A 26,201-nucleotide genomic window follows, 5' to 3' on the forward strand; every position below is an offset into this window, starting at 1 on the left:
GATTCCCGCTCCCCCACAAGAACAAGAATATCAGATCTTTCCAGACTAGGAAGAGTAACAAGAATGCCAAATGGAGAGAGTTCACATAGCATTGTACTCAGGCAATAGATGCAAAATATACTGTGTGCCTCTTCATTGAACCTCTGCTGCACTAAAAAGTGAAATCCTGAAATAAAATGGAATCTGGACAGTAATACAGAGCACAAGCCAACAGGCAATTAGGCAGGCCCCATCAACATATTTTTAAAAATATATTATTCCTAAAACAAAGAACAACTGCGAATAATCACAATAGTGGCATTTTCCTTTTTTTTTTTTTAATATAGATTCAGAGCACTTTTTCCTTGGTATTTTCAGTTAGACGATTCTAATAATGGGGATGGTAATATGGCAGTTTGAGAAGGCTAGAATTAACATTTGACAAGTGCAATTCAGTTCACAGTTTAAAATGTCTATGGCATTATAATTCAGTTGTTCTAAGAGGTAAAATATGAAACTGCTCATCTGAATTACTAGATAGCGTGAACTGACTAACTGAAGGCATAGTCTTTCGATTACTTTCAGAAGGCCCTAATTCACATACATCTCCAAAGTTTTGTGCCAAAGCTTTTTAACTGTGCCAAGGTAATAATACTTCTGACTACATTTAATGTGTACTGAAACACAGGCTTTCTGAATCTCAAGACCCTTTTGTTTTCTGTGCTTTTCTGTGCAGATGGCTTCATACAGCATTCCAAAAGAAATCAAACGCGATTTTATTTATGCAGATGGGGCTGCATATTTGATGCAGTTGCACATAAAAAAAAATCCAACCATTCATAGGTTCTAACTTTTGAAATAGAACTCTAATCAATAATAATTGCATGAAGTCAATATCTTTTGTTTAATTTTTTTAAGTTGCTTTTAAGCATCGTTGAACACATGCACTCATGCATGAAAAGGAAGCCAATGTTAAATAATTCAAGCAACCTTAATGTAATAGTACAGTTTGCTGCAGTTTAAGTCTCAAGCAGACAAGCTTCCTTAGGTAAGATAAGAGCATGTTTACACATTTTCTTTCTAGAAATTTGCTGTACAACTTCATTTTATGTGACTGTTTCATTGCTGCTTCTTTAAAAGAATAAACATACATACTTTAAACAAACTCTGTTATACACAGGTGTTATTCTTTTAGATCCCTGATATAGAGATCAGCAGATGTTGGACCCATTTGCTACTGCAGAAAAACTACCAACACTCCAAAACAGTACATGTTTGTCATTTCTGAAGCACAGCATGTAGGTAATCAAATGCCCACATGAACTAAGCAAAAAAGGATAAAAATAACCTCATGGTAGAATTAAGTCGACTGTACGTTCAAGCCACATTTTCTATTCACTATTATCATTGCAGCTAACCAGAATGCAACAGAAAACCAAGGCCACTAACTGCCTTCCCTCATCTCAGTTAAGTGTCTAAAAAGAGTAATTTCCCCCCAAAACATGCTTTGGGCTGCATAAGAGCATTATGCAGCATGCTAGGAGATTATAGGCTACTGTCCCACCTCTGCCACTGATTTCTGTAAATATCACTGTGCATTTCACAATGCAGATTACTCATGAATGCAAACGAGAAGTAAACAATATGTCCATTCAGTGAATATTAAATATTTTTTGGCACTGAAGCAGGGGCTGGAGTTAAGGCATCCCATCTCCTGGAGAAATGGTCTGATTTATAAAAAAGAGAGATAGCCAACCATGCTAATCTGAAGTTAGTCAGAAGGCAGGGTACATATGCACATTTATAGACTAGCTAGATAAAATATATAGAGAAAGCACAGGTTTCATCTCACCATCTGTTTCTATGACTATTTGAATGTCTTATGCAAAGCAGAAGAACTGTAACAGGAGAGACTGAAGAAGCTTGATATCTGAATGCCCTACACCCTAATGATTAGGACATCCGTGGAGTAGAAGGAGAGTCAGAGAACTTGGTTCAAAACCATACAAGCAATCAGGCAGAAAATGGATTAGAATCAATTTTTCCTATCTTACAGGTGCTGCCCTAACCAGCAGGTTAAAAGGCATCCTGGTAGGGAAGCTCCACCAGTTATTTCTGCTGGAGATATTCCACTTTCAGCAACAAACTTAAATGGTCATTACGAAAGAAAGCAAGAATGATCCTTTAGCCTACTGGATAGGACACTTACTTGGGAGGTAGCCTCGCAATATCTGTTTGAAGTTGAACAGTGTCAAGAGACTCCCCGGACTATGCTACAGACTGGCGCTTATGGCACCCTCCTAGGATATGAGAGATAAGGATTCAAGTCTCTTCAGAGAAATCTCCTCAGATTTCTAAAAGAAAATTATGTCAGTGTTTTTGGTTTAGCAGCAACATCAAAAAAAAAAAAAAGGAAAATCCGATTCAGCCATCAAACTGAAAGATCAATTTAATAATCCCTATGCATGAAGGCTTCATAGACCCATAGTTGCAGTGACCTCCCACATTTTTTAAATGTTTTTCTTTACAAATAAGGCAACTGAAAGGTTCCACAAGATCACTTCCCATGCGGAGCTGGGAATAGAGACACAACTCTAACGTAACAGAATCAAATCTCATTTACTGCACTGCATCACTTCTCAGGATATACCAAATTTAAATACCTATCTAGTCTGTTTGCTGCTAGGTCCCATGCTCCTGTGTGCCGTTGGTTCCATAGTCCCAGGAAGAGAAGTCAGGAATCCAGATGTCCCCCACCCCATGACCATTTCACTAGTCATTGTGTAATTCACAGCACATCTCCCTTGAGGTGTTGATAAAGAATTACAATCCACCTCTGTTACCAGTTACACATTTCATTCAAGTTATAGGGGTCTCTGCTTCAGACCTCTAGTTCCACAGTTCAAAATCTACATAACATCCATGTGGGTAAAGACAGTACAGGCACATGGAATTAGAGACCATCAAAACACACACACACACACACGCATGCACGCACGCAGAATTAAGGTGGCTTTATAAAAGACCTTGGTGAGTTTTAGTTCTCACATGAGAGGCGCATGACCGTGCACTAATTAGAATTGGTAGAGAGGCTAAGTAACACATGGGCCACACAGACTGAACTACACCGAAAAGAAATCCATCCTGTTCAATCACAGCAGAGTCCTGTTGTATTTGGAAAGTGCAAGCTGTCTGGGAGGCACACATGCCCTATAGATACCTGGGAGGCTTCATTCACTAGGACCTTTATGCAAAAGCTTGCAGCCACACCTGGATTAGTGCAATAATTTAAACCGAAATGGTACAGCCCTTCAGCTGCTCACCCTATTATTCTAAGATATATTAGTTAACCAGGGTTGCAGATCAGCAATTTTATTTTCAGTTAAAGTTGTAAAAAAATGAATAATTAAAACAGTTAAATAAATCTGCTATGATTAATTTTAAAAAACAGAAACTCTCTTAATGGGTATAGAATTGATAGATATCTGTTACATAATTAAACACAGAGCCAAGAATACAAAGCAACTTTGTAGCACAAGGAAATCATGTTAGCTTAAATTAAGCACTTTGAAAATTACATTGAAGTGCTGATCCTGTTACATGACAAATTTTTCCTTTGATAATTTTCTGGAGCCTTGACAAGGGATGAAAGAATACCTTCCCTCCATCACAAATACACTGTAACACCTTTTGTCTAATCTTTAATAAGATAATTGCTAAAGGTATAACTCTAAACATTTTGAAAGCTACAAATAAGCAAACTTTTTTTTGATACTGAGCACCATATAAAATCAACAATATATTGTACTGAGATGTGCGTGTGTGTGTGCATGAATAAAAGCATGAGTATGCAAATGTGCTCTGCCTTAGGTGTGGGGGGCCTGGTTTACATCTCAGATCTCTTTCAAATATGTGGGCATTGCACAGTAGTGTCACTGAGTAGGGGTGACCAGGGCAGCAGCCCCAGGCACTGCGTTTGGTGGGAAGTGCAAAAACAGTCATGACTGTACCAGCTACTGATTGCACCACTTGTGATTGGCACTGCAGCAGCTGATGCTGCCCCCGGCGTTGTGAGGCCACCCCAGGAGCGGAGCTGCCCCTCTACACCTCTGGCATCGCATTCTTTCATCGTGTCAAAGATGTTCCACTAGCGGCAGGTTCTACTATTTAATTGCCAACATATACAAGTGCATTTCTTTGAATATTCTCTGCAAAGGGAACCATCTTCCCTGCTATTTTCCATCCTCTTCCAGATAGGATACAAAAATTGGAATCAAATTTTACAGTGTGATGAGTACACGTGTTCCCTCATCCTCCTTCATACCTAATTCCTCCAGGGCCCTAGGTGAGATTTCTCCTCATCTTCTCCCCCCCGTCCTTTGGTCTAGCAAAACAGACTTTCCTTACAGGCTTGATGCCTTCTGTGGCAACACACACAGAGCACGGTTCTCTCTTCCTCAAACACTGATTTTGTTATTAAAAGTAACCATGGTAACGCACAGGTAGCACTGGACAGAGTTGATCTGTGGAGCTACCACCAAAGGAAACAGAAAGAGTGAGAGAGAGTCAAGAGAAAGAAAGAGGATAACATTAGCAGGGCTCCATGCTTGGCAGAGAAGTGGGGGGAAACACCGGCCTGGCATCTCAGCAAGCAGCACAAGAGTTTACTTCTCAGTTGCATCTGAAATGCTGAGTGGAGAGCTAGATATATGCCTTCCCCACCTCCCATGAATAATGCTGCTAGTATCAGGAAAGAGAGGCTATGTCTCAAGCTCCTCCCCGTTCTTGCAGCTCCAACTAACAAGCAAATTCTGGGAAAAAGCCACACCCAGCAAGGACCAAGTTGGCCTTACCGTGGAGTGGGATTCCCCAGGACTGAAAATGCAGTAGGAAATGTCTAAGTGTGTGATCATACACATACAGTACATAAACTACAATACTTATATAGCCATACCTGAGTATCCTTGAATAGTACCTTGAGTTCATAATTCTTCAAAATCCAAGAATGCCTGTATAAATGTTCCAAGGCTAAATGAACAGCAGGTAATACTCCTGCCGTTAGGTTTCTGTGATCAGTTGAGTAACTGACAGGCAAAAGCCCAAGAATAGAAAGACGAGTACGATCCCATTCTTCAGAGCATCTGATGACTAGCAGCACATAAATTGCCAGAATGTCCATTCTCCACTTCCAGAAAAGCATCTTTCTTTGTGTTTCTCTCTGTTTTTCTGCCTCCCCTTGGAGCCCTCATCACTAAAGAGAACAGGCCTCAGCTTCTCTTGCTGCCTGACATTTTGTGGCCTTCTTTAGCCATGGTCAGCTGTGTCCCTCTAAGAAAGGAGCTAATTGTTATTAAGGGATAAAGAGCTCTCCACGTCTGGCTTTTCCAATTTGGACAGTAATCCTGCTCACAGCAGTGCTGTGAATCAATACTTCACAAGAATAATCTCTAGGCAAATTGCTCTGCCAAGTCTAATTTTAAATGTGTCATTTCAGACATTTCTGTAGCAGAAATAAGCATCCATAGTTGACAAATCTATAAACAAATTAATACAATCATTCTTTTAAAAAGCAATAGCCTATCAGTTGATCAAAATGCTAGTATATTGAAATCACATTTTCAGTACCTCAGTACACTATCAGGTATGCACTATTGCTTCAGCTTATTTTATTATGTATACATTAGCTATCAGTCATGGTTTCAATTTACTTTGTGAAAACCAGAGAACATGCAGTATTGCATATTGATAATATCTCATGTACCTCAAGAAAGGAAAAAATGCTCTGACAGTTGCACATCTTAGACCTGGTTTTACTTTTCCTGAATACCCAAAGCTTTGTTAGTCATGTAAGTTTTTAGCACACAGCAAATGCAGTACAAAACTTTATTAAAATGTAACGTCAAAGCTTTTTCAAAATATGGTCAAGTAAAAAACTTTATTAAAACGCTCCTTTTTCACAAAAAAAAATCATTTTGATGCATCAGCATTTTTCATGGGGGGGTACGGGGTTCCCCAATCAGTTATAATAATGAACTTCCCAGCCTTATAGTTACGTTCTATACATTGTGTAACACGATGCACAAAACATAAATAATGATGATAATAAAATAATGTTGGGACTTCTAACATTGCAAATGGAAGTAATAAAGTATTATAGCCTTGATGAAAGGGATACATAGTTGCACTGTCCCTGGAGAGGAGTCGGAGAAGAAAATGTGCCTTAGTCTACTGCTAATAATGACCAGTAGCATATTATGCTTTCCAGACCCTTGCACCAAACCATTCTGCTGACCAGTACAGGGAAGACCAAAGTCCACCTATACCCCCTATTCTGCCCCTGCCATTTCCAGGCTTAAATAAGGAGAGCACCTGGTTTGCAGCCTCCGCTTTCCCCCACCAACCTTTGCCCAAAGCCACAATGCAGCAAGGCTCTACAGGAGAGTCATGCTGTGATAGAACAATTCTGTACGTGCAGGGAACAGGTATAATGACCTAGGAGGTATTTTCCATCTCTCATTTCTATGGTTTAGGAAAAATCAGCCTTAAGATTAGATTCACCATTGAAGAGTGAGCCAAAGCAAGGTTAACGCATCACCTAAACCCTGCTTAGGGCCTCTTTTGAAGGGTGACATGGGATTAAACAGGGCACATGCCTTGTGGAACCTTCTTTACCAGGGTCAGTATCCAGTTTTTCCAACACTACATCTTCAAAAATCATGTGATCAGCTTTAAAAATTATGTGATGGGGAAACTTGTGTCCCAGTGGCACTGAAGTCCATATTCTGCAGTAAAGTGCTGAGATTTGTATGTGGATAGGTCTTTCAGAATGAATGCTGCATGCAGGGTCTCATGCAATGGATACATAAGTGCTTTTTCAATAAGACTTTCTCTGTTCTCTACCCATTCTAGCCTCAGGTCTCTTCAGCTATGCCACATTTAACTGTGACCAGTACAGTGATGAACACAATCGTGTATTAATGTCCTCTCATAAACATTTTGCCACATAATGAGAAAATATTTCTGTTTCAGACGCACAGGATTTTTCCTGATAAAATTCAGGAAAGTGCACGTCAAAATATGTCCCCACAAATCTTTACTTTTCTGAATTAACTAGCCACACAGGTAGATGATCACACAGATTTCTCTCTCAAAAGCAGAACTTGCTTTACCACAGTTTTGACACCTGTAAAGCATAGACAGTACCCCCACTATAACAAACCCTGTTTATAACAATTCCCCACTTTTAACAATCCCAACAGCAGGGACCAATTTTACATTATGATGCAGCAAACTGACTAATATTACTATAGTGAACACCCTCTTTTAATGAACGTTCCTCCCAGTCTCCTGAGGGTTTGTTATAATGGGGCTATAATGTGTTTCACATATATTACACCCAAGTAACAACTTTAAAAAAAATATTTTCAACGGATTTTGCTAATGACTTTTGCACTAAGGTGCTACATAATAACAGCCAACATTGACATCCCAATCTGATAAATCCATTTACTATACCTCCTTCCCAAATCTACTTCTTAATTCTAAAATTAAATTTCCAAAACTTTTATAATTATGAAAATTATCAAATCAGTTTCAATTTGAAACTGGGTAGGTTGTTCAACTTTAGGCCTGCTGTTCTCCAACACTATTTCACAAATACACCTGATTTTTCTTTAGGATAGCAATAATCACTTTTTTCTGGATCTAATTTCCAGCCTTGGGTCCAAGTGAGAACCATGTTAATCTTCTTTTAGTGACGTTGTACACACAAATACTCAACTTCTACCACAGCGTATAACAGAGTAGGTTTTAGGGAAGGGATAAGGTGTGGTGGAAAGACCTGCGCTGCAAATTTATGTAATATATATGGGAAGTATGTTATCTGTGCTCTAGTATATTTCCACTGTGCATATAACATTTCAAACTGAGTCTTGGACACTCTAATCTGTATTTCTGAGATACAAATCATTTTAAGTGTTATTAGCTCATGTGAAAGGTTGACTACATATTTAAACTATGTTGAAGGTTGACTATATATACTTAAGCTGTGTGCTTTGTCCTGCCTCCCACACAATAATTTCTCCCTTCCTGAGTGCAGTTCATTAACATTTACAGGGATGCTCCCAATCTAGACTGAAATGTTAGCTCCAGACTGAAACGTTAGATTATCATTTGCTACTTTTCTCCTGAGCAGCTCTGATTTCCTTTTTTTTTTTTTAAACTGATCAGTTTAATTACAGTGCAGAAGTTTCACATGTCATCAGAATCCCTTACAATCTCTTGGAATTTAATATAATTTAGGTTAGAGGGTAAATTCTGTTCCCACATCCAGGCTCATCCTCCTTCCAAGCCAAGAGAGGATGCAATACTGAGAGTGAGCCACTCCTGGACAACTCTTCTGTGTGTCTTTCAGCTTTTCAGTAGCCAGCTGTTAACTGAAAACAGCTGACAGCTGACACAGCACTTCTGAGTATTTACTTCCCTCACAGCTACCCAGAGCAATTGAACCTGATTGTAGGCCAGAAAGCATAACAGAAGAATCTGGTTTTGCCCCAGATGCAGCTTCTCTCTTCTTCTAGCCTGGCGGGAGAAATGTCCCTCCTGCAGGGCAGAGCTCAGACTTGTATCCTCCCTGCTGAGTAGGAGGCTTGGCGAAGGAAGCTGATATTACCACTGTGTATAGCACTAATGAGACCATTCCTGAAAGCTTGTCTAATATCACTCTGAAGTATACAGCTGGTCCAATAAAAGATATCACCAAAAACCAACAAATCTTCTCTGGACAATCATGGCTATACTCCAGTCCTACCATTCCTGAAGTACTTTATCCAGTTATGGTGTCAGCACTTTGAAAATAGGTGAAGAACTGGAATGGATTCAGCAGACAGCTACAAAAATGATCTGAGGTCTGAAAATCCCATTATACAGGGAAAGGTTAATTTATCCAAGACTGTGGTTTTCAACCTATTTAGACTCAAGGCACTCCTCATTATACTAAAGGCACCTCTTGGAAAATGTCAGCTCTTAGCTTTCATTCATTTTTCACTACAGAAAAATAACAAGAGGAATTCTTCTGTTGCAAAGAACGCAGAAAGACCCAGCAGGTCAGAATGTTTTTGAAACTATGAACTCCTACTAGAAATCTCCAGACTTATCTTGTGAATCAGAAGTGTTTATATGCCTAACAGAGCTAATATTGCATGGCACCCTCTCCACATTCAGCTCTCTTAAAAGAGGATCCACAGCACCCGTGACTGAAAAATCACTGATCTAAGAGAAGGCTAAGAGGGGACCTGATCATGCCCTACAACCTCTTATCTGGGAAGAGATTTCTGTTAAAAAGTGGACACACTCTAATTCAACACTCAACAAAAACATTGGCCTGTGTAAAACCACCCCCCTTGAGCTAACCTACTGGTAACTTTACCAGTACAGGTTTCCTCAGTGCCTGAAACACTCCCATCCTAGTCCATGATCAGGCTTGGAGCTGATGAAATAATATAAATATAAATAAATAATAACAATAACTTACTACTGTACACATATTGGTCAGGGATCCCACCTCTGCAGCTCCTGACCCACACAACTGTGCAAGCAAAATGTGGTAGCATGGATCCGGCCTGAAAAACAGGGCTAAAGGGCCACAATAGCGTTTTATAACTCTAATTTTATCTACTTCACCAAAACCAGCTTTTTTGCCATGGTCAAAAATGCCCCTTGTATAGGCTAGGGAACTGAGTGATATGTTATACCTATTAATATCTAAAATGTACATTAATTTATGCCTGAATTATGAATTCCCTGCATCCTTTATATTCTGAGGGTAGAATGATGTGCAACAGTTTCAAATGCATTTTTTGTTGCAAGACTTTACATCTTTTTCTAAAAGATATTTATTTATTTCAGCCAAGCAATTTAAAAGTTTAAGGCAAGAAACAAAGAGTGCATTCATTCTCAATTATAAGTGACATTTCTGGGCCTTATTCTCATAGTGTCATTTCTTATTCAAAATAAGTGACTGACTCTTAAAAGTGCTGAGCACCCAGCAGCTTCTACTGATGTCAGGAAGAACTGCAGATCACTCAGAATTTTGAAAAACAGACCACTGATTTAACAGTCTAATTATAGGCTCTATTTTGAAAATATGAAAGGATGGATAGGCGCTACATATGATGTTCCCATCACAAATTGTGTGGCAATTACTCTGTAAAGAAAACCAGTGACTAAACTAGAAATGTGGACTTGTACACAATGCAGAATGCAGGTTATCGTATATCTCCCACAACAGTTTGCTTGTGTATTGCTTCTGAAAGAACAGTCACTACTCTGCATGTTTTAGTATAATGCATAGCCCTCCCTCCCACCCCCAGAATCTTTTTTCCTGCCTGATACCCGAGCTAGAGCAGTAAACTATCACATCTGAGATACAGAATGGGGACAGAGTGCAATGGTGGCTAAAGCCCAGGGCTGGGTGGGTATCAGGCACTTTCAATATGGTTTCTTGATGCACCATTGCCTTGCCATGTGAATTTGAGCAAGTTCTTAACCTGCCTGGGTCAGATGGCTCACCACCCCAGTATGAAATAATTATCTAAGAGAGGGAAAGAGAAGGAAAGAGAGGAGAACTGGGCCTCCTGCCTCCATTGTCCTTCTACAAAATAGATATTTATACTTTCCCAAATACAACAGGGCAAGATGGGGCTGAAATCACTAGTGATAGTAAAGTACTTTAAGATCTCATGATGAAAAGCTCTACAGAAGTGGAAAGTATGAATGCTCTGTAAATGTTTGCAGATATTTAATATATTTCCCAATGGTAACGCTTGAAGTGCATGGCAGTAAAAATATCTGAAATTAATAAGATCTGAAAAATAAGAATGAGTGAAATGTTGTGGTGTCTGAGTTTTAAACTTTCAAAGTGTCACATTTCATATTGAGTAGAATTTATAAAGAAAAATATCGAGTCAGTGTCTGGTTACTAAGCAAACACTAAATTGTCTTCTAGGGCAGGTACAGTAAACAATGGAAAGGAAGCTAATTAACATCCCAAAGGGGAGTTCTTACACCCTGAGGGTGTGGGATGAAAAATGTTTACAAAGATGCCTATTCTGTGTGTGCTCCAACAAAGAACTTCTGAAGCTGTAGAGGAGACCGAAAACAAGAGTGTGGGATGGACACCAGGATTACAACAAGGAATGACTTTGGAGAAAACAGAAGGGCAAAACCAATCTCCTCTTCTTAAGGACACTACAGGGGTTACCAATTTATGAAGGAAAAGGTACAAAAATAAGTAGGGCTATGGCAGCAAAAGAGGCTGTAGGACAATGATGAATTGGGCTCACAGTGTTTAGTGTTTAATCCAAACCCAGGAAAAAAGCAGGCACTGCCCCAGCAGTGATTCTATTAATTAATAAGAATCAACAGGGCTCCACAAAAAAAGGTCTAAAGCAAACCTGATGCCATTGTCTGACAAATTTACAAGTCTAATTACTAAACTAATTGTGTTGACATAACTTCTGTAAAACATTTGACAGTACCACATGGGATTGTGATTGAAAAACTAGTACTGTTCAATACAAATATGGCACATATAATACAAATGTAAGGTGATAACTGGTAATAAAGGTTATTATTCATGAACAGACTTCAAGAGGGTTTTCAGTGGCATTCTGAATCTCACCCCAAAACTATTCAATCGTTTCATCAATTATCTCAAAGAAAATATAAAATCACTGCTGATAAAATTTGCAGCTGATATAAAGATTGGCAGAGTATAAAAAAAGATGAAGATATATTATAAACATCGAGGGATACAGAACACTAAAAGCCTGCATAATCAACCTGTGTTTTAATACATTTAAGTTCTAGATCATTCATACAGGATCAAAGAATGTAGGCTGTACATACTTGGCAGTAATATTGTATTCTGGGAAGCAGAGATTCTGAAAAAGCTTAGGTAACCATGAAAGATTACAAACTGAATGTGACCTTCTAATATAATGTCTGGCAAAATGGGCCAACATACTTGGATGTATTAACAAAGAAATATAAAAAAAAGATCAAAGAAGGTGTTACAATCTCTGTACATAGCAATAGGGCAGTAGTTCTCAACCTTTTTAGACTCAGAAAATGCCAGTTCTTGGTGTTCGTTTGTTTTTATTTGTTTGCATTACAGAAAAATAATAGGGTAATTCTGCTGCTACAAATGCTTTGATACTATGTATTCCTATTTGAAATCCCCAGGTTTATCCTGTGAATCCTGTATGCTTGCTTAACAGTGCTAATATTGCATGACACTTCACAGCACCCTTGACAAGATCTCCAGGCATCCCAAGGGGCCACTACATCCTGGTTGAGAGTCACTGTACTAGTGACTGCTCAACTGGAAGTTGCATCCACTTCTCATGTCCACACTGTTAAAATTATGATGAAAAATTGGAGAGGCTTAGGAAAGAGCCACACTTGATCAGATGCTGGAAAATCTTTCTTACTCCAAGAGACTAAAGCAGCTCACACTTTTTAGCTTAGCAAACCCAGTGTTAACAGGAATGGTCTGTAAATCTCTGTATTGGAAGAATGTTTCTGATCTAAAAGACTCTTTAATCCACTGCAAGGAATCCAAGCCCCAGGAAGGTCATACAAATGTGTCCAAAAGTGCTGGCGAACTTCCCATTTCTATATTGCTATGTGGGAAAAGGGTCCCAGTTACAGTATATCCCAGCTAGACATGAAAGAGCTCAAAAGGAACTTGGAAAAGCTGAGATTCTCTTATCTAGCAGAAAAAATTATTATGAAATCCAGTGGCTGGAAGTCCAAGACAGCAAAATTCAAAATGGAAATAAGATTTGTATCTTATGGTTTAACACAAAACCATAGAGCCATGAGGAGAAAATGAAAACTTACCAAACTATATAGAAAACCCTCTACCACTTGGAATATTTAAACTTAAATTATAGTTTAAAAAAATACAGTCCAAATCATATTTGGGATAGAGCAGGAATCTTGGCATGTAATGTATGGGCTAGGTTTTATAGCGTTTTACTACGTAATCCTAACAGACCCTTCAGACCTTAAAAATATACACATTAGTTGAGAAAGATGTGTTTTTTTCAGGAAAATCTAATTTTTTTGGAACTAGCCCTGAGCCACAGACTACTCCTCTATAAAAACAGTCAAGCTATCATCTGGAATTTCATCTACCCAGAAGTGCCCCTGACAACAATGTAAACAGCCTATATAAATTAATCTGCACATAAGAATTTTCCTTTAAATGTTGACAGAACTCATTTCTATCACTTAAAAACACTTCCTTCCCAAATGCTAATGAAACATACCACAGCTGAAATGGTAGTATTAGCCCTAAATGCTAGTATTACAAAAGCCAGCATCCATCCCAAATTTGGGGCTTAGGATTAGTGTCTACCAGGTCAAAAGAAAGCAGAGTGCAGTCTCAGGTGGCGTAGGTCCTCTTTCCTCTTTGCCTACTCATAGCAAAAGTAAGAAAGCATAGTGCAGTCACCTGAATTTAAAACCCTGGACTTAAAGTAAATGTATTCTATATGAAGTTACAGAAATTGCAAGCATTAATTTAACAGCACTATTTAAGTTGCTAGAATAGCATCTGAATATATAAGTAAGCATGAATAACTACAAACTACACAAATCCAGTGTGAACTAATTTAGATAATTACATTTCATGAGCTTTTTTATATAATTATGACATCATGTAAAATAGACAATATCCTTACACAACAAGTTGTACCTTAAAAGTGATTTTTGGAAAGGTTTGGGGGAAAATATTTAAAAAACCTGCTCAAGATTTCAAATCACTATCATATGCACACTAAAGTGTCATAAATATTTTCATACTGTGTCACAAAATACTCAGAAATTCCAGTCTTTCATTTACTCTCCAGCCCTGATTTCAAGGCTCCATGTTTCCCTTTAAGAGCTGATGATGTCACAAATCTCTATAATTTACTGAAAGAGAGGCACACTCCCTGGTCAGTGATTATATAATGAGAATGAAGGACTCCCAGTCTAACTAGCTGACAGTATACTTATTGGCAGTCTCAGAAGATAGGTCAAGATCTGAATGGGCATTATGAATGAACTATTCCTTCATTTGTATTCTGCGCACAGCAAAAGACAATGGTAAAGCAGTTTAAAGAAGTTTGTCCTGCCTTTACTTTCTGGCTCTATCCATCTGGCATCAATGGGTCTTCAAAATAGGAATTGGGCATCTAAATCCCGTTTTGGATCTGGGCCTAACTTGTTTGTTACCACAAAGCACGCAATAGTGATCAAAATATGCTGTGCATTTTCTAAACACAATTATGCTAATACAATAAACATGTTATTAAGATAGTCTAAAACTCACTTTGGCCTATTTACAAAGCATATCTATATGTCAGTGTATCACAGAAAGGAAAGATGTTTCTTAGTTCTAATTAATTCTGCAGATGATAACCTCATTCTGTCACCATTAGTTCAAAGATATTCAAAAGTATGTGTTGAAACAAGCACATTTACTCTCCCAGTCAAACCCTGCCTTTCATATATACACAGTCAAGAGGTCATAGGATTGCATATGAACTCTCATACATATTAAGATGAATTAACACATTAGGAGCATCCAGAACTAGCTGATATCCAGTGTCTCCCCAGATCACCCTTACCGTCAGAACTCAAAGCTACAAAGCATGTTTATAATAGGACCCTGGGTCTTGATTTTTCTGGAGTACAGAATAGTGAAAATATTCCTATTAAAAGCCAGTTAACTCAGCCACTAAGAAATGGAGATTTTTCCCTCTAAATATTTCAGTGCTTGCTTTTGGTTCAGGCAGTACATTTTGTGTTAATAAACAACAGACATATATTTAAATCTCAAAAGTGTTTTTAAATGAAGTGCAGCATTTTATAAATGTTAGTTGCTGTGTGCAGAAAGGAAATCTTGTCCATATTCACCTACTTCCTTTGGGTATTTTGTTATTATGATAATCCTAGCTTCAAGAGAAATCAGCTGAAATAGAATACTGCAGCAAAGACTGAATTAAGGAAACTGTATTTTCTAGCAAATACTGCGCTTTTGCTATCAAAGCCAGTGTTGTCATTCAGAAAATTCCCCATAATCCTTTTCATTATCATTTCATAATTCATTGGTATTCCTTTTCTTTGGGAAACTAATGACTACCATAGGCTGATGAGGTCTACGCTCCCAACATACTGGATGCATTAACACAAAAAATGCTACTGGGGCACATCTTATTATTCACAAATCTTCAGTGATATTAGCCTTCCTTGCATTTTGCCTTGCTAAAAAAGAAAGAACTATGCTAAACACAAAAAAGACAGTTTGATGCAAATGAAAAGCAGCAGCTCTAGAACAAAAGGCTCCCTAAATAACTTCTGGATCCAATGAAAACATCCTGTGCTTGCTTGATCTCAACTGATTCCTGTCAGATTGTGGGGACCAGAGTGCAGGAAGGCAGGGGTTTTCTCAAGATAAATTACAGCAGGGAAGATTTTCAGTAGCCCTTCACTTTACCAGGGTTGTCTTGGAAATGCATGGCAGGCAGTAGCATAACACAAGAAGTGACTGCCATCTTCAGGAAAGGTTCAATACTGAGGCAGCAGTTATTTGCTGCACACACACGCTTATGGAAGTTGTTGTTGCATCCAAAACCAAACGATATTTAGGGGGAAATAGCCCCCTTCCCCCCCCCTTCTCTTCCAAGCCCTCACATCAATGTTACAGAGGTGAAGAGAATGAAAAATTCCTCCCGTGAAATCTGACAAGTCTTCCCTGCTCTGTGCCCTCCCACGACCCCAAACACACAGGTCTGGACCACAGGATGCCACAGCACTTGTGTGTGCGCATCTGCCCAAACAGGCAGAAGCTGCAAATTTAACTCTTTGTGACACCAGCTTGGCTCTCCCCATCCTGCTGGCCCGGCTTCCTGTGCCCCCTGACCGGTGCCTGCATTCCTTAACTGGCCTGTGCCTGTGCCAATGTGTGCGTGCGTGTGTCAGTGTCTCAGAGTGTGTGTCTGTATGTTTCCATGTGTCTGTGTGCATGCATGTCAGTCTCAGCATGTGTGCATGTGCATGTGTCAGTGTCTCAGTGTGTGCACGCATGTGCGCATCAGTGTCTCAGTGTGTGTGTGTGCATGTCAGTGTGTGCGTGCGCCAGTGTGTGTATGTCAGTGCCTCAGTGTGTGTGCGCACGCATCAGTGTCTCTATGTGTGTATGTGCATGCATGTCAGTGCCTCAATGTGTGTGTGCGCATCAGAGAGTGTCTGTGTGTGCCTGCATGTGTCAGCGTGTGTGCACGCACGCATGTCAGCCTCAGTGCGTGTCTGCATGCACACGTGTCAGAGTATCTGTGTGCGCGCGTGTCAGTGCGTGTGCGGCACACGCAGCTCCTATGACTCCCTCCTGGCCGGATCCCCTGGAAGCGGGCGGGAGGGCACGGCCCGGGGGCGCAGCGCGGGAAGGGGCACCCCCGCATCCCACCACCGCGTTTAGCCCCAAACACCGGGGTTGGGGAGAACCCGGTGTGCATCGGTTGCTGAATAAACACAGGCTCCGTGCCGGGGGTCGCAGCCAGCAGCCCCTCCTCTGGCCCCGCCGCCGGCCGGCCGGGCGGCCCCTACCTCGGTGTCGTAGAGGCGCAGGTCGAGGAAGTAGGGGTGGAGCAGGGACTCGTTGCGGATCTGGTCCATGGCCAGCTGCACGGCGGGCAGCACGCCGCGCCCGATCTTGCTCTTCTGGTCCTCCTCGGCCGGGCTGAGCGGCATCAAGCCCATGATGGAGATCGGCGCGGCGGCAGTGGCGGCGTCGGCCGGCAGCCCCCCGGCCGCCCCGCGCGGGCTGCCCCGCGCCCAGCCCGGCGCCGCCAGCACCAGCACCGCCAGCACCAGCAGCAGCAGCGCCGGCGGGGCCGGGGCCGGGGCCGGGGCCGGGGCCGGGGCCGGGGCGCGGCGGCGGCAGCAGCGGGGCGCGGGCGGCATGCTGCTGCGGGCGGCGGGGCTCACTCGGCGCGCATCGCCCGCGGGCCGCCTCTGCCCGGGCTGCCTCCGGCGATGGCGCAGCCGCTGCAGCCCCTGCCGAGGGGAGCCCCCGAGCAAGAGGAGCCCCGGGCGGCGGGCAGGCGCAGCAGGGACCCGCCGCTAGTGCCGCATGCGGCCGGCGCTGCCCCCCCCCCGGCAGCGGGCCCCGGCAGCGGGCTGGGCCGGCGCGCTGTCCCCCCCGGCCGGCGGCTCCGCGCCAGGCTGCCCCGGCTGCTTCATCCAGGAGCCGCTGCCGCCGCCGCCGCGCCGGGGAAGAGCCGCTGCTGCTGCGGAGCGGGAGACGCGCGAGTCAGGAGGGAGACGCGGGCTTGGGCACAGCCCACCGCCGGGCGGGGCACGGCTCGGCTCTGCCGTGCCGTGCCGTGCCGTGCCGCCGCGGGGAGCGGGCAGGTGCCGAGCTCGCAGGTGGGGTGGCCGGCCGAGGGCTGCGGCGGGGGAGGCACGCGGCAAGCACAGCCCTGCCGGCGGCATGGTGCCCCCGAGCCTCTCCCCCCCACATACTCCCCGGCTCGCGCCGAGGGCCGTACGGCTGAGGACAGGCCAAACTGGGGGCAGCCGAACCCCAGGCCTCAAGGCTTGGGCCTGCGCCCCCGGTGCCGGCCGAAGGATTTGGAAACATCCAGAGCCTCAGGTGCAGGTGGAGGATGTTGGCCGGTAGTAGGGCCACTTATGGTTCTGGACGCTTGGATTTGGAATTAGTTTGGGCGATTTTGGCTGTGGATACCATTTAAAATATATATCCCCACACACCCTCGGTGTCCCCCCCCACACCCTCCATGTCCCCTCACCCGCACATACACGCTTCCTCACCCCATGCTCACACGTTATACCCATACACAAACACCATCTCTCTCTCCCTCCCATACTGCACACACACACTCTCCCCATACTCTCTTGCTACCACACGTATGCACTTTCTTTCTCTCCCTGTACTTCCACACTACGCACACTCACTGTCCAATTACACACACAGTCTCTCTCCCCCCATGCTCACGTACTACACCCCCCCATACCACACATACACACACACTCCCTTACATCCCATTCCAACCCACACCGGGTGGGCTCTCTCACACCCACATTCAAATTGTGCACTTACATGTGCGCACCTAGGGTGGCCATCACAGAAGATATTCCAGTTTTCTGCTCCTCTCCTCTATTGATATGAAACCCAATGCCTTTATGTCCTCTGTTTTTCTCTTCAAGAGAGAAATAGAGGACATAAAGGCATCCGGTTTCATATCAGTAGTGGACAGAGGACAACTGGACTGTCCTCTGTGATGGCCACCCTAGCACACACGTATGCACAGACTTTTCCCTCCAACTCTGCTCTCCCTTTCTCCCCCACCCCTTGCTCTCAGTGAGCCCCCCACACAGGCATATTATGAGCCGCTCCTATGCGGCAGCTGTAGAATTTGCCATTTTTCTGTAGCAGTTTTCTTTTAGTCCCCGTGGCTGTAGCTATATCGGCATTCAGTTTCAAATGGGATTCGAGGCTGGGCTTTGGAGTTCAGAGGTTACCATGGAATTTGGTTCCTCCATGTCTCAGCGCATATTGGCTTGTAGACCATGAAGCTTTTACACCTGTACATGTTGCCTATATGCGACTGTCACACACCTACATTTTTTCCCTGTAGAACACACACATGCTCTCCTCTGCATACTGCAAAAGCTCCTAAACAGGGAAGTGTTAATTCAAAGTATGGGTAAAGGGACAAGGTCCAGGCAGACATTTAGGTCACAGCCTTTTTTTCTTTTGGCATGGGTGGTTGCCACCCATAGGAGAATACAAAGCTATGCTTAGCTAAATGCTTCAGGCTCCTCCTCTCTCATGCATACTTAATCTTTTCCCAACATTATTTTAGGTTCCACACCTTTTGTCTTGAGCAAACTGGTACCCTGACAAAGGAGTCATCTTTATAGTACATAGATGGTGATGATAGCTAAGTGAGGAAATGAAAAATAAATATATAAATTATTATAATAAAGTTAAAGGCCAGAACAGTCTGGCCTCCTAAATAACCCTGGCTGAAGCTCTTTACCCAGTACTTCCTGCTGCTGGCTGGTAACTTCTAGCTGAGCTGCAATATTTGTCAGGAAGACGGTGGGATGCATCTATATGAGATGCTTACTGCAGTTGCCTAATTAGCTCTGCAGTAAAGCATCTCTATCTACAGATGTAGCCCTATTAGGTAGGATAAACTAGTTAACTCTGCCTAGGTTAGTACTGCTTGATACAACTACTATCCTACAGCAGAGTTATTTACTTTGCTGCAACACATTTAGATGCTGACTGGGGCTGTTCTCAAGCATGACGGTGCTACAGTGCAGGGCTGCCTGCCAGCTAGCCCCAGACTGTAGCACTCTCTCACCCCAGCCAGGCCCTCCACAGCATGCTGAACCAGGTCAGCACATCCCTGGGCTAGCAGGCTATCCCCTGGAGCTGTCTGCCAGCCAGGGCTGCTCCAACCTGGCTCAGCTTGCTGCATTCTTGGGCACCAGAGTTTATTCATCTGAGCTAATTTCAAGTGTGGATGTGCCATTTATTTAAACACTGGGCATGATATGGAATCCAGGCATCTCGTGGTAAGTTGCTCCAATGGTTAATTACTGCATTGAAAAGTTACACCTGATTTTAAGTGAGGATGTTTCTAGTTTCAGCGTCCAACCATTAGACCTCATTATGCTTTTGTCTGCTAAATTAAGAAGCCCATAGTACCAGACATCTTCTCCCACATAGATGCTTACAGATAATGATCAAATCACCTTGTAAGCTTCTGTTTGATGAGCTAAATAGATTGACCTTTTTTACTCTCTCACTGTAAAGGCAGGTTTTCCAGACCACAGGAATCATTCTCATAAGCTTTTCTGAATGCTCTCCAGTTCTTCAATATCCTTTTTAAAGTGCTGGCACCAGATTTGGACTCGATGTTCCAGTATTTTTCTCACATGGGCTGGATAAGAAATAAATACCTCTTCCCTGTTCATATTCAGTATTCTCATCTGTGCATCCAGGAACAGATTTCACCCAGTCAGTCACAGCATTGTATTGGGATCTCATGCCATTAAAGGACACATGACTCCCAGCATCTTTTTCAGGATAGAGTCCACTGTCCCGTAAGCGTAACCTTTGTCCATTTGCCTTGCATTTGGCTGTTAAATACATTTTGCTTAATTGTGTTCCACTTACTGTGAACGAATTACTTTGACTTATCATTACCATCCAACAATCTTTGTCATCTGCAACTTTATCAGCAGTAATTTTATATTTTCTTCTGGATCACTGACTATCATTAGGCTGAGAACACATTTTTGCAAGCTCCCATAAAAACACCCGTGTTTGCTGATAATTCACCATTTAAAATTATTTTTGGAGAGCAATTATAAAATTGATTTAATATGTGCCACATTGTTTTTGTGCGGTGCCTGATTTTAATCAAAATGCAATCATAAGGAATAGTAAACAGAACACCTTACAGAAGTCTAAGTGTATTATGTTATTGCAGTCATTTTCCTCAACCAAGTTTGTAAATCTCCTGAAAAAAGTTGTCATGTTTTCTTGACAAAACCTGCTTTCCAGAAAACCGTATTGACTGGTAATAATTATGCTACAGTCCTTTTATTCTTTCTTGTTTACATCCCATATCTTACACTCCATTATATTGTTTGGGACTGGTACTTAGTTAATGGTCCCATACCTAGTTGGGTCACTTTATTTAGTTGCTAAATATTATCCCTATTTCAGCTTTCCTTTTTCAGTCATTTGGAATTTCACCAGTTTTATAGCAGCTGATACCAATATCAGTATTTCAGAAAGCTTTTCAACCAATTCTTTAAAAACTCTTGATGTAAATTACTTAGTTCTGCAGACTTAAAAATGACAGATTCTGGTAGATGCTGTTTAATGGCCTGGTATCTAACTCAAAGAAGGCTTCAGAGGCAGTTCCAAACGAATCTGTTCTGGGTCCTGTACTGTTTAGTGTCTTTATTAATTATTTGAAGGATGAAACTGAAAGTATGCTTAATTGTACTTCACTTACTGAGTGAACAAATCACATTGACCTATCCATGGTTTGTAGATAACACCAATCTGGGTGAGGTGGCAAGTGCTGTGAGAAATAGGATTAGGATTCAAAATTACCTTCCTAAATTAGAAATACAATGCCTGAAATAAATAGATTTAAATTCATTATGGCCAAATGCAAAGTGCTACACTTAGGAATGAACAATCAAATGCACAAATACAAAATAGGGAACAACAACAGGTAGGCTGCAGCACTACAGAAAAGGACTAAAGGGTTCTAGTAGACTGCATATGCGTCAACAGTATAGTTGTAAAAAAGGTCAATAGCATACTGGGATGCATTAATAGACACAGAAGGTGATTCTTTCACTCTGTTCAGTAGTAGTGAAGTCTCATCTGGAGTCCTGTGTCCAATTTGTAGCACTGCACTTCAATAAAGACATGCATGAATTGGAAATAGTCCAGGGGAGACTAACAGAAATTATTCGAGATCTAAAAAACATGACATATGAGGAAACATTGGAAGAACTGACATCATTTAGTCTGGAGAAGAGAAGACTGTCTTGTTGTCATAAAGAGGATAGTAATCAATTGTTTTCTGTTTCCACAGGAGACGGGACAAGAGGTAATGGGCTAAAATTGAAACAAGGGAAATTTAGCTAGGATATTAGGAAGAATATTCTAACTCCAAGGTTGGTTAAGCACCGGAACAGATTACCTAGAAAAGTTGTAGAATCTCCATCACTGGAAGTTGCTAAGTGCAGGTTAGACAAACACTTGATCCCTGTTGAGCCATCTGAGACATCTTGCCTTGAGTCGGGGTCAGTGAATAACCTCCTGAGATCCCTTCCAGCCTTATTTATCTATGATTCTGTGATCCTCCCTAGTTTTTGATGGAACAGAAAACATTTCTATATCTTTGCAAAATTTAAATATGTCAACTGTCTTCTTTCCAAATAAAGAACAGAAATAGTTACTGAACAGTTCTACACTTTCTGCATCATTGTTGAAATTCTGTTGTTTCCATTAATGGTTTGGTGTCTTTCCTAGCAAGTTCTTAAAGATGTTCTTATTGTCCCTAAATGGCCATAAATGTTATGTTGATATCTTTAGTTTCCCTTATCAGTGTCTGTTTTTAATAAATTCTGATTTACATTCATTGCTGTCAGGTTTCCCTTACCCTAGAGGGAGTGGTACAATACTTGCCTAATATTAAGGAGGCCTGAAAATTAATTAGACTGTCTTTTCAGTTCCTCTCAACTTTGTCCAACTTTAACTTTTCGGGTTGTAATTTGTCATACTAGGTGTTTGCATTAGATTGTATATTTGTCTTTTGAAAGTTTGCACAAAACTGACAAATTCATTTCTGAGAACAAGGCTAAGGTAAAAATGAATTGATTTTGCCCTTTAAAAATTCTAACAGTATTTTCCAGACTAGAGAGCAGGGACTAGAAATTTGACACAGGATTGAATTGCATGTTATTTCTCTTGTGAAAATTAATCTGAATTTAGGCAAGTTATACGCTTTTGAAAAATGACAGTTTTGAAAAATCAGTCTCATTAGAAACATCATAGAGTTTAGAAACTAAAATCTATGATGGTTCCTCCACACTGAACATATGCCATCCCTCACAGCTCCTAAGTACAACAGGACTGTATGTGCCCATCCTACAGAATGAGTGAGTATAACTCTCATGGAATGGAAACCTTACTACAGTGGTTCTCAACCTTTTTAGACTCAAAGCGCCCCTCAGTAGACTCGGGGCACCCCCTCAGAAAATGCCAGCTCTTAGTGTTCATTCATTTTTTGGCTACAGAAAAACAATAGAGCCATTCTGCTGCTGCAAAGGCATCAGAAAGACTTCAACAGCTGTGAATGCTTTTAATACTGTGGTTACCTATTTTAAATCTCTGGGTTAATCTTGTGAATCACGTTTGCATACTTAAGCACACTAACAGTGCATGGCACCCCCACATCACCCTTGAACATATCTTCAGGCACTCCAGGGGGCCATGGCACCCTGGTTGAGAATCACTGCCTTACTGTCTCATAAAGAACATGATTGGCAGGAGTCAGTGCAGCAGGCAGACAGACAGGCCTCCAGCTGGCTCTAATTGCCAGGGTGGGACTGGCTGCCCGCTGCCTAAGTGCCTCCAGCCGGCCTCAGTTAAAGTGTGGCTGCTGCTTATAAACACCAGCCCTCGAAGTGTTCTGTTGCTTTGCATCAAGACAGGTGTCTGTTCTGCCAAGCCCCAGTGTTCTTGATCCTTTGTTCTGGGCCCTCTATTTTGGTTCCTGATTCCTTGTTCTATGTTCCCTTGCTTAGACCCACTTTGGCTAGCTCCTGCCTGTCCCTTTGCCTAGTCTGAAACTTTGCCTAGCTCCTAGTGCCCTGCTCGTGAACGGGCCCCTGCTTACCCTCTAGTGTTTGGACTCCTTGGCTCAAGAACCTTGGCCCTGGAATCCCTGGCCTGTGGCCTTTGACTCTGGTTTCTAACCCTTCCTGTCCAGGTTGTGCTTGTGACAGTGATACTCAAAATTATCTGAAAGAGAACAAAACCAGGCACAAAATAAGCAATATACCCCAAATATGTCCTGACTCAATAGTTTGAAAAATATATCCATCACCATCCCTGCATGTCTCTAAAACAAAAAAACCATGAAGGCCAAATGTGAAACAAACATTGTAATCCTGCCCCCCACCCCTTTACAGTAATGATTCAGTTTTTCCAATTTATAGTACAGTCACCTGTAAAATCATCATATTCTTCCATCACCTCTAACTTTTATGTCCATACAACTCTGCTTAATGTGCTTAATATGTAACAGGTCATTAGAAATGGCACAGATTAAGTCCTCTGGCCTGTTCCACATACAGATATGTGCCTGTAGTACCAATTAACTACTGGGTCTTCCTAGAAAAAGTAAAAGTGACAACTTTATTTTTTTTAAAATCATTTCATTCCATTGACAACATTCAGGTGCAGAAAAACCACTGTTGGTGCACTGGTTTCTCTCCTGAGTCCTTAGAAAGGGAAGTGCCAAACTGTTGGACAGCTCCCTCTACACTTCCACACAAAGGCAGTCTGACAAGAGCTGTTGAAGTTTCAGTCACTCCTGGAAGTGTACAGCACTCCTGAGGCACATTTTTTTCCCTTTGGGAAGTTCTTTCACATATATTTAATTGCTGATTTTCCACACAGTGCTTGCCATATGATTTCTTTGTCTTTATTTGGCACTCAGTTTGATTTGTAATTATAATCGTAAACCTAGGGCCATACCTTTTCCTTCATACTACCCAGCATTTGCCATGGCTCATATTAGTGCTGCTCCAGAACATTTTTAAAATTTATTTCTCACATATATTTCTCACATTTCTCCTCCTATCTTCCAAGACATGAAACACAGTTTTACATGGTTACTAAATGTATTTATTTTAATTAGGGATGCACACACCCCAGAGCTTTTCCATGATGAAGCTGAATTGCAGTGGAACAGAGGTGTGACAAGGAGTTTGTGTGCCCTGAGTACCAGCAGGGCCACGACAGCAGCACTGGTCAAGTTAATGGCAATGGGGAAGTTTCTGCTTTTTTAGAGCAAGTTTCTAGGCTAGAACATAAATTCCTGTTCAGAACAACATCCATTTCACTGAACCATACATTGTCTGGATTGCACTTGTCCTCCTGACCCCACATCTCTCCTTGTCTTGGCTTCACAGGGGGATAACTTGTAGAGGAGGGCTGGAGAAGGCACTGCCTAACCTAGGACTTGGTGATTACAGCACTGAGCTGAGAAGTTGGAGAGATACAAGTTCAGATCCTGGCTGTGTGAGAGGTAATTGTCAAAAGACTTGAGTCTCCCACTTCCCAGACATGTGCCATAATGACTCAGCTATTGGAACCAAAACACGAGAGGACCCTCCTTCTTATGTGTCCACATTGCATGTGGAGTCAGACTGAAAACCATGTGTAAGTGCCAGCAATGGAAGCTGGAAAAGTACATTTGAGCACACAAACTAAAGTCAGATTCAGTCATTTACTTACAAAATCGAGCCCTCAAACTTAGGAGACACCACTGTGATGGGTGTGAATGCATGTCTGTATCCAGTGGTAAATTCCACGTTGTTTCCTGAATACCATGTTTTATTTCAGCCTCTGTTGTGAACATAACTTTCTCTACAATTTTAATGGTTGTGCTGTGCCATACTGATAAAATATCCCTCTGTTGATCTGGCCTGCACACCTCCATTCATGGGTCTAGTTGTAAGAACCATTAAGCCTGACTCTTCATTATTCTGCTAGACCAACATGTTTGCTGCAAATTTGAATGGACACTCTGTACAGAAACTTCTCAGTGACAAAGAGGCTATATAATCCCTTTATGTAAGCACCTTGGTGAGAAAAATGGAATTTCTTCACCCATCACCTGTCTCTTAGGGTGAAGTTACATGTTACACTTAGTCCATACTAAATCTGTGGACTGTTAAGTGGTGTTAAAGTGAGAATGTGCTGTGACTAGTTGCATGTTAAAGGTTAATGCTGGTTCTTGCTTGCACAGCTTTGACTTGCCACTAGAGGGCTGGTGTGCAGGGACATAGCTGGGAGCCAGGACTCCTGGGCTCTGTCCCTGCTCTGGGTGGTGGGGGGTGGAAGTGGTGTGTCTTGGACTGATGAAGAACTAGGAAAACTAATGTTGGAGAAATATAACTGGAGATTGCTCATTTGATCTCTGCAGAGCAGACTGAAGTTACCTTAACATTAGCTAGGTAGACCAGCCCAGAGTTAGCCCTCACCTGCAGTGGCATAACTTTGAGATGCTCAGAGGTCACTTAGCACAAGTTAGCAAGCTTTTACATGTGGATACTTATGATTCAAATGCTGTTAGTATGTTCTAAGTGTAACTTTACCCTTAGAGTTCAGAGACGTTAACAAGCGGTCTCCTTACATTAATGTAGGAGATGCTGGTCATTGTCAGGAGAGATTGATCCGGAGGGAAGGCAGCAGCGAGTAGGATCTGTAATACAAAGGGTACTAACCAAGCCCAGGACTCACATAAGTAGTAAAATCAGACTAAGTTGATGTAACATCTGAAAATTAGGCCCCTTGCACTGTATGGGAAACCTAA

General features: G+C 41.9%; 1 protein-coding gene across 1 annotated transcript in view; it reads right to left on the bottom strand.

The window, feature by feature from the left end:
* The window catches only part of GABBR2 (gamma-aminobutyric acid type B receptor subunit 2), a 989,086-nt gene extending 971,792 nt beyond the window's left edge, over positions 1–17,294 (bottom strand). The window contains exon 1 of the mRNA XM_090039096.1: positions 16,636–17,294. Coding sequence (XP_089895222.1) covers positions 16,636–16,992 — 357 coding nt within the window. The 5' untranslated portion in view covers positions 16,993–17,294. The remainder of the gene's footprint in view (positions 1–16,635) is intronic.
* Between the last annotated feature and the right edge of the window lie 8,907 nt (positions 17,295–26,201).

Source organism: Crocodylus siamensis, chromosome 3, assembly GCF_052110815.1.
Source record: "Crocodylus siamensis isolate JL-2025a chromosome 3, ASM5211081v1, whole genome shotgun sequence".
NCBI classification, from domain to species: domain Eukaryota; kingdom Metazoa; phylum Chordata; order Crocodylia; family Crocodylidae; genus Crocodylus; species Crocodylus siamensis.